At 61.4% G+C, this 8,926-nt stretch overlaps 2 protein-coding genes across 3 annotated transcripts; one reads left to right on the top strand and one right to left on the bottom strand.

Moving 5' to 3' along the window:
• The first annotated feature begins 245 nt into the window (after window positions 1-245).
• Window positions 246-5,054, top strand: METTL27 (methyltransferase like 27). Of its 2 annotated transcripts, XM_084881630.1 has the most exons (6): window positions 246-322; window positions 629-755; window positions 1,318-1,446; window positions 1,638-1,773; window positions 2,105-2,197; window positions 3,993-5,054. In XM_084881630.1, the coding sequence occupies exons 2-6, from the start codon at window positions 633-635 to the stop codon at window positions 4,271-4,273; spliced, it is 762 nt and encodes a 253-aa protein (XP_084737756.1). In that variant the 5' UTR covers window positions 246-322; window positions 629-632; the 3' UTR covers window positions 4,274-5,054. The 2 variants fall into 2 exon arrangements, with proteins under 2 accessions (XP_084737756.1, XP_084737757.1); XM_084881631.1 differs by lacking the exon at window positions 2,105-2,197.
• Window positions 5,055-5,216: 162 nt separating this feature from the next.
• CLDN4 (claudin 4) lies at window positions 5,217-6,868 on the bottom strand. The gene has a single exon (XM_084881634.1). It carries the CDS (start codon window positions 6,653-6,655, stop codon window positions 6,026-6,028), a length of 630 nt encoding a protein of 209 aa, XP_084737760.1. The 5' UTR covers window positions 6,656-6,868; the 3' UTR covers window positions 5,217-6,025.
• Window positions 6,869-8,926: the final 2,058 nt, after the last annotated feature.

Here is an 8,926-nt window from a genome sequence, read left to right as displayed (position 1 = left end):
CTCTCTCGTCCCTGAGAACTCAGGGGCTCCCACTGCCTAAAAGCTCATGGCTTTTTAAGAAGCATGCAGGACGTGGGGGCTCAGGAGCCCACCTTCTCAGCCAACAAGAAAATATGCAAACCAGTCTCCCTGGGCTGGAGGAGGGCCAAGCCTTTGAGCCCATTGGCTGATGGTGGAGGGGCGGGCTGCCAGAGACTCTTTTGATTGGGTAGTTTTTCTTAGAAGACAGCCAATCGCGGGCGGCGGGGGCGGGCCCAGGCCAGCCACGCTGGCCCGCGGGGAGTCCCAGCTCCCCCACCACCCCCGCCCGCGGTCTGAGGAGGTGAGTTCTGACCGCCCCCCGCTCCCCCTTCACTGTCCCCACAGCCGGAGTGACCTTTCGGCCCTGGAAACCCGCTCCCGGCTGCGGGGTCCGAGCAGGCCCTCCCTCCCGCTGCTGGAACCCCTTCTTCTCCAGCCCCGCACCGCAGGTGTCGGTCCGCTGCCCAGTGTCCCCGCCTGTGCAATGGGCGTGTGCGGTGCCTGGAGAGCCTCTGCTGTGCGCGGCGGATGGAGAGGTGGGGGGCGGGGTGGGGAGGGGGGATGGAGGCTGAGCTGGACCTCAGGACACGGAGGCCTTTTCCCGCAGGAGGATGGCTCAGGAGGAGGGCGGGAGCCTGTCCAGGGTGCGGGCGCGGGTCGGGGCCTCGCATGGCATCACTGACCTGGCCCAGAAGCTGCACTTTTATGAGCGCTGGGCTCCGGACTATGATCAGGTACACCCGCCGGGGGTCCTCCGCCTCCCTTGCTCGCCCAGCCTCAGTTTACCTATCTGTACACCGGGAATAGGTAGCCTGGCACCTCAGGGCAGCTTGTGAGAATGAAGTGAGACCTGGGCACAACCTTGCTGTCAGGTTCCCTCTGGAACTGCCCCCTCTTCTGCCCACCCACCTCAGCCCTGTCCTCTGACCAGCCCCATCACTCCACAACAGCAGCCCCTAGAGACCAGGGGCGGAAACTTCCCTCCCCACTTTGGGACTGCAGCCCAGGCAGAAGGACGGCCTGCCTAAGGAGGTGCTGGTGAAGGGCCACTGTGGACTAAGCACGGAGCCCTGCCTCGGCCAGCAGAGCAGGTCTCAGCAGTGGGCTGAGAGGATAGCACCTCATGTCTGTCTCCTCTCACTGCAGGCCTAGTGGCTCAGCGACCACACACACACACACACACACACACACACACACAGCTTAGCCTGGCTGACTCCTAGACCACCCCACACTGAGGCCCCTCAAACACTAGGACACAGGGTGGTCGTCAGCTAAGCTCAAGCACTCTGTCCCCAGGACGTGGCTGCCCTGCAGTACCGTGCCCCCAGCCTCGCAGTAGACTGCCTCACCCAAGCCCTTCCAGGCCCACCCGAAGCCGCCCTGATCCTGGATGTGGCCTGTGGCACCGGCCTGGTGGCTGCCGAGGTGAGGCCTGCCCAGCTCCCTGCCCTCTTTTAAGCCTCCCACTTGCCCACATTTCTTGCCTCCCTGACCCCACACTCACTGGTTCCCAAACACTTGGGCTACACCCACTGCAGAGCCCACTGCTCTCCTGAAGGTGCAGGGACCCCTCTGGGAGGTGGCAGGTATGAACTGTGACAGCCCTCCCGCCCCAGCTGCAGGCTCGAGGCTTCCTCCGGCTGCATGGAGTGGACGGGAGCTCAGGGATGCTGGAACACGCCCGGGCCCGCGGCCTCTACCAGCACCTCAGCCTCTGCACCCTGGGCCAGGAGCCTCTGCCCAGCCCTGAAGGTACTTCCTCTTGTACCCTAACACCCCGAGGCCCCCTTTCAGTGCCCCTTTCCATCCCCTTTGCTGAGCCTTCATTTCCCTCGGAGCCCCCCAGTGCCTCACTAAGACCCTCTCTGAGGTCCCGTGAGCCCCTCTCTGAGCTCTCCCATCCCACGAGCTGACCTCGGACCAGAATTGGGCTAACCTGCCATATCCCCCACGGGATCTGGGTCCTGCAGACACTAGGGGTTGGCCTGGTCCCTCCCCAAACCCACCATGGATACCATCCTCCATGGTAGTCTGAGGCCACACCGCAGACAAACCGCCACACCGCATCTGCACACTTCACCAGGGACCTATGACGCGGTGCTGATGGTCGGCGCCCTCAGTGACGGCCAGGTGCCCTGCAGTGCGATACCTGAGCTCCTGCGAGTCACCAAGCCAGGTGAGAAGCAGCCTGACGACCCCCCACCCGCCTCCCCCTCTCCACACCCAGAGACTGGAGCCTCAGAATTCCTGAGGCCAACTAAGTGGCATGGTCTGGCCTAGGGTCACACAGCCTCGCCTAACATCCCAGCTACCAGCTGCTGAATGCTGACCCCGGCAAACAGGCAGGGCAGGCAAGTGGCCTCCTTGCCTCTTATGCATTTAGGCAACCAGGAGTAAGTCCACCCTCCTCTCCGTAGGCATAGTCTAGGGGTCTTCAAACTACAGCCCGCGGGCCACATGCGGCCCGCAGAGGAGTCTGATCCTGCCCGCCAGGTTTTTTGGGCAGTGAGCGCAGCCGAGGTGTTACAGTAGGGATTAGTAGTTCATATAGTCCGGCCCTCCAGCTCTCTGAGGGACCATGATCTGGCCCCCACTTTAAAAAGTTTGAGGACCCCTGGCATAGTCCCTTCCGAACAGGATCACCGTGATAATGGGGTGAAATAATATATTAAGGCCTTTGCTTTAGCCTTGGCTTGAAGTCTCAATTCAGTTCCCTCATCCAGCTTCCTCACTAACTCACGGATGACTGTTGGATGAGTCGTTCTTTCCTGGCCTCAGTTTCCTCCTCTGTGAAAAGGGGGCTAACGCATTGCACCTATGTGCCTTGCCCTGGGACTGCCTCTGCTCTGAGGAGAAAGTATACACCCTGCCCTCTGGGCTCCATCACCAACCCACCACGTGCCTGCTTCCCAAACACTTGGGCTGCATCTTCGGCAGGGCCCAGGGGAGCAAGACCAGGGCTGGGATGGGGAGTAGGGGCAGTCCAGACGGGGACACAGCCTAAGTGAGTTACAGGCAGAGGGGTGTCTGAGGGTCATGAGGCCCTGACGCGGCTGCAGGACAGGACCAGGATGCCCCAATGGTGCCCCTGTCACAGCAAGATTGCATCTCCCTGCAGGGGCACAGCACGGGCCGTGGCTAAGCCTGGGCAGGTCTGGGCAGGCCTCGGAGCCACAGAGGCTAGCGGATGTAGGACGTCGGTGTGGGGTCAGAGAAGGAGGTGGTGATTGGGCTCAGGACAGGAAACTCCCATTGCCTGAACCGGTAAAGACCAGGCCTCATAGCCCAGCCTGTGCTTACCAGCCCCTTCAGCTGGCCGAGCCCTGTCTGCCTGCCCACATGGCACAGGCTGCCCTTCAGAGCTTTTCCTCTCGGCCCCCCTCCCCCAGCAAGGCTGCTTCTCGCCCCTTCCTCCAGGAAATCTTTCGGACACCAGTATCTTGTGTCTCCAAGCCTGCATTGGGCATGCTGTGGGTGCCCCGAGAAGGTGTGAAGGGGTGAAATCATTCATTCATTCATGCAGCCATGGTTACTGACTGCACTGGCCTTTCTGACACGGGGTAATTCATGAACCCCACTCGGCAAGCGAGAAACTGAGACTCAGGGAGGTGGAGGGACCTGTCCAAGGCCAGGTGCCTCCAGACACAGCCATATCCTCCAGCAGGGGCGCTGGGTGGGTGGTGAGGATGGAGACCCCTCTGTCCAGAGAAACAAGAATTCCCAGCATAAAGGATACTCGGGCCCTAAAGGGTACCTGGGAGGCATTCCAGCTGGAGAAGCAGAGGCGATTCCTGGAGGTGGGAACGGGGAGCGCCAAAGGCGTGGAGACAGGAAAAGGCCGGCCCGGAGGCACACTGGGAGAACGCCTGTCCTCGAGGGCACCGTTGGCGGCCTGAGCCACAAGGACAGGGGCCCGCTAACCTGGAACTGTGGCTCCGGCCTCTCACCTCCCTCCCCCCACCTCTCCCCAGGCGGGCTGGTGTGTCTGACCACCAGGACCAACCCCTCCAACCTTCAGTACAAGGAGGCCCTGGAGGCCGCCCTGGACAAGCTGGAGCAGGCCGGGGAGTGGGAGCGCCTGGAGGCCCGGCCTGTGGACCGGTGGGAGCTGGCCACCACCACGCTGGAGGCGGTGCCTGGCACTCCGGACGGCGACGGCTTCATCTCCGGCATCGTCTACCTCTACCGAAAGCGGCAGGCGGCCCCCGCGGAGGGAGGGAGGCCCCGTGCTCAGCCCCGCACTGGCCTCTGACCTTCCAGGGGACTTCATCCAGGCCTGTCCTCGGGGCTCCTGTCCCTCGTCTGTAAAACGGGGCCACTGCACCAGCCCTGCTGCTCAGGAACGCTCTGCCTATTAAATGAGTCCCGGGAGGGGCAGCGGGATTCTGACTCTGCAGGTCTCTCACCCCGGGGGAAGTGACATGGTGCCCGTGGAGGACAGAAGTGGAGAGAGGCTCCCGCCCCGGTTGTCCGGGAGCCAGACCCGACAGGGCCAGAGATGGGACTTTATGCCTCTTCCCAGGCCTATGGGCCCTCTCACCTCTTAACTCGCCAAACAGGAACCCTGCACACCTGCCCCTGGGCCTCGGCCAAACGCGTTCACGGGACTCGGATTCTTTATCTCCAAAGAGATCGGAACTCAGGGTGAGGCTTGGAGGTTGCCCCATGAACAGGGCTGGTAATAATTCCTCTGAGCAGGTGGGAAGGCCTCAGGGGGGTGGAGGCTCCGAGCTGGGCCTTCAGGACGAGCAGGATTCAGAGGGATGGGGAAAGGAAGAAGGACATTCCAAGCCCAAGGCAGGGAAAGTCTAAGCCAAAGCCAGGAGGAAGAGTGAGCAGACCAGCCTGGCTGCCCGAACAAAGTTGGGACAAACCAGGAGAGAACAGGTGGCCCATTCACAGGCCTGGATGTCCCATCAGCCCTCCCTCCTAAAGCCCCCAGCACCTCACCAGGGTTCGGGCACACACTTCCCTGTATCTGGTCTTCACCTGCTGGTATTTGAAGGGCTTGAACAAGGTGATTACAAAGGTCAGGCCAGTTCCAAGTTTGTTTGTTTTTTGTTTTGTTTTTTACAAAACCAGTTTTTTAAGTGTTCCCAACCAGGCTAGACACTGGTCCTACCCCTCGCTGACCCCCCTCCACCGCTGCCCTGCCCACCCACAGCTGAAATCAGAAACATACAGAGTCTTCCTGTGCACAGGTCTCATTTATTGTAGAAAATAATAGTAATTACCGTGACAAATAGAGCTTATATTACAAAACACACCACAGAGGAGGCAGGGAAAAGCTCCAGGGTGAGGGCCAGCGGAAGGCTGTTCCTCTGCCTTCCCCAGGCCGGCCAGTGACCTTCGCAGTGGCCGGTTTCAAGGGGCCCAGGATTCTCCTGCTGACGCCGCTGAGGCTCTGCAGCCCCCTCCCCCACCACTCCCCAAACCAGTTTGTAGCACCTTCACCCCTCCCTTCTAAACCCGTCTGTCGACTCTGCTCCACAGGCAGGTGGGTGGGTGAGGCCCCAGCCATTCTCATAGCCACAGGGTTTCCACAGAAGGCACTTGGAGGGAGTGGGGGTGATCAAAGAACAGAGGCCAACAACACAGGCACTGGCAGGGCACCCGGTCAGAGATCCTAAGTAGAGTCAGGCTGAGCCGTCCTGGCCAGCAAGAGTCAGCTCCCCGCTCCACTGCCATGCCCGTTTGCTGCCCACGCCCCAACCCCGCCCCGGCCCCCGTGTCCACATCCATGCAGAGGAAGGTGGCTAGGAGTGTCCATATCCTTGCAGAGGAAGGTGGCTAGGAAGTCTTTCAGTCCATCCTTGTGTAGAGGAGACCTTGGGAAGGTATCCCAGAGGGCCAGAAGGGGCTGAGGGCTGCGGGCCAGTGTCCTGTCTCAGTCCCTGCTGGCCCACCTCCCCCAGCAGCCTGCGGCGGGCCATCCTGGGGCTTACAAGCTGCGCTGAGCTCAGTCCAGGGAGAAACAAAGTCAACAGTGTTGAGTGGCGGCACCTTACACGTAGTTGCTGGCGGGGGCGGAGCGGGCGGCGGAGTACTTGGCGGAGTAGGGTTTGTCGGCGCGGGGTGGGCAGTTGCAGCAGAGCAGGCCTCCCCCCAGCATCATCAGGCCGGCGGCCGCCCAGCCCACGTAAAGCGAGGCCCCGATCTCCCGCTTCTGGCCGGGGGCCACCAGCGGGTTGTAGAAGTCCCGGATGATGGTGTTGGCCGTCCAGGACACGGGCACCATCACCAGCAGGCCCGCCAGGATGAACACCACGCCCGCCACGATCATGATCTTGGCCTTGGCGCTCTCGTCCTCCACGCAGTTGGTGCACTTGCCGCCCATCACGGACAGCAGCACGCCGATGACAGCCACGACGACGCAGATGACGATGAGGGCGCGGGCCGCCTGCAGGTCCTGCGGCAGCGCCAGCATGGAGTCGTACACCTTGCACTGCATCTGGCCGGTGCTCTGCACCACGCAGTTCATCCACAGGCCCTCCCAGATGGTCTGCGACGTGACGATGTTGCTGCCGATGAAGGCCGTGACCCGCCACATGGGCAGCGCGCAGCTCAGGATGGCGCCCAGCCAGCCCAGCACGGCCAGCGCGATGCCCATCACCTGCAGCCCCATGGAGGCCATCGTGCCGCGTCTGCCGGGGTCTGGGGCCTGGAAGTCTTTGGAAATCTGGCCCTGGGCGCCGTAGAAATCCAAGTGCTGAGGACGGAGCTGCAGGGAGAGTCCCAGGCGAAGGCGGTCGGAGCAGCTAGGTATGACTCCCCCAACAGCCAGACGCCAGCTCAGGGAGTGAGACCAGACGGACCAGTTCCTCCCAGCCGACAGCTGCTACTCGCACTCGCGCCGGAGCTTGGGGCGGTTATATTGCTCCGTGGAGGGGCGGGGAGAGAGGGAGGGGTTTCAGTCCCCAGGGCCTTTCCCTGACCAGTTTCTCTGGATTCCTGAGCCCAGGCCAACAAAGGCACTTTGCCTCCCCAGCCCTGGGCCCCTGAGTCACAATCTCATAGGAAACTGCCCTCTCCCCCAGGCTGAGGTCAGGCACTGAGTCATAGCTCCCCGGCACCTGGAATTGCCCCGAACAGGGGGCAAGGTTTGGGACCTGAAGACCAGGGTTCCCATGCCCCGGGGCTCCCTCATGCCAGGCTCGGTTGGTTGGTGGGACTGGGGTGGTGACCCTCAGGAAGGATGAAGGTGAGAATGAAGTCCTAGGAAAGTCAGAGCCGAGCCCCCACCCCCTTTGATTGCTGTTGTTGAGTCCTTATCACCTGCATTGATGGCCTGATCACTACTCATTGACCATGCATAGTCTCCACAGTCACCTAATGAGGTCAGCTTGGGGAATGAGGAGCTGGGGGGGCCAGGAACCCCGGGTCCATCACCCACCCTCCCCCTCTCACACCGTTACCACTGGCTTCCCAGCCCTGCCAGGTTTGGGGGTTTGGAAATGATGCCATTTTGGCAAAGAGAGAAGGAAGCCTACACACACACACACACACACACCACACACGGAAATTTCAGCCAATGGGCTTCGTTCCTGCCAGGCTGACCCTGCTTGGCCAGAACTGGGTAGAAGTCACCCAGAGCAAGCCATGGGCCAGACCCCAGGACATCAGCCTCGCAAATGAGTGTTTACTCTGTGAAGACACAGAGCGGTCCGGATGGGAGCAAAGTCCCGGGAGGCTTCGAAGGGGGAGAAAACTCGGACCAGGGTAGAGGCGGGGTCCTGAGGAGGAGGCCTCACAGGGGAGGGGCGCTGAGTTCTTGGGGTCTGCCGTGGAGGGCTCTGATGGCAGAAAGCGTGTCGAATGGGCCCCCCCCCCCCGGAGTTGTGCAGGGCGGCAGGACTGGGTGGAGGAGGTCGTCCGGGAAGAGAGAGCATCGAGAGCAAAGGTACCCCAAGATAGGAAAATGTTCCGGGCAGGAGGATCCAGTCTGACGGAGTCTGAGGCTGTGGGGGAGGGGCACGAGTGAGAGGGCCAGAAACCTCTGCTTTCTCAGCCCCGGGGCTGTACACAGAGGCTCAGGGCGCCCGCTGGAGGATTCCACACAACTTTTGGAAAGGTGTCTGTGGGACAGTGGGGGGGGGGGGGGGGTACCGCAGGGCAGGGGAGCCTGGATCAGGAAGGACCCGGTTTGAGGCGGGTTTGGGGGGCCTGAAGGGGCCTAGAGGAAGGGAGCACTGTAGGGGTGAGAGGGTGTCTGAGGGAACCCCTGATTGACATGGCACGGCGTTTCTCTTCCCCGGCTTGCTGAGGGGGTGTGAGGAAGGACAACTCGGGGGCCAGGGCTCCACTATGTCCCTGAGCGCCCAGCGTGTCCAGCATCTTGCATGGCATGCTGGGGTGACTGATCCTGGTGAGACGTGAGGGTCTTGAGCTTCCTGCCAGAGAACCAGCAAGCATGCGTGAGTGGGGTGAAGCCTCCTGTGAGCCCTCCGCACACAGGGGGCCCTTGAGACACCGGATGAAGCACGAGGCTGGCTGGGACAGTCCAGCATAATGAGGGGTTGAGGTCTCCTACTGTGTCTCCCCGAAGAGGCTGGGGGCTCCTGGAGGGCAAAAGCAGTAACTTATTCCACCTCAGAGCTCCCACGGGCATTGGCTCACAGTAGGTGCTCAGTTAATGCTCCAGGTGGTCAATAATGCAGAAGTCAGTCTCCATATTCCCAGCGCCTTTCCCCACTCCCCACACTTCCCCCCGCCTACACACACACACACACACACACACACACACACACATAAACACAAACGCATGGTTTCTACCTGGACCACGCCTCCCAGGGTTTACCGTACAAGGCTCTGAGGAACAGCACACACCGAGGCATGTGAGCTGAAGAGCAGAGATAACTAACTGCCCTTCAAGATGGACAATAAGTAATTTCCTGCAATGACCTCA

Source organism: Pipistrellus hanaki (assembly GCF_964339955.1).
Source record: "Pipistrellus hanaki genome assembly, chromosome: 4".
Classification (NCBI taxonomy): Eukaryota; Metazoa; Chordata; class Mammalia; order Chiroptera; family Vespertilionidae; genus Pipistrellus; species Pipistrellus hanaki.
This window is presented reverse-complemented; position numbering and strand designations above follow the sequence as displayed.

Excerpts from the sequence above, each read along its gene's own strand:
- METTL27 (XM_084881630.1), top strand. The coding sequence starts at position 633 with ATGGCTCAGGAGGAGGGCGGGAGCCTGTCCAGGGTGCGGGCGCGGGTC. Across the intron at positions 756-1,317 it reads GGGCTCCGGACTATGATCAG|GACGTGGCTGCCCTGCAGTA; the intron begins GTACACCCGCCG and ends CTCTGTCCCCAG. Across the intron at positions 1,447-1,637 it reads CCGGCCTGGTGGCTGCCGAG|CTGCAGGCTCGAGGCTTCCT; the intron begins GTGAGGCCTGCC and ends CTCCCGCCCCAG.
- CLDN4 (XM_084881634.1), bottom strand. The coding sequence starts at position 6,655 with ATGGCCTCCATGGGGCTGCAGGTGATGGGCATCGCGCTGGCCGTGCTG.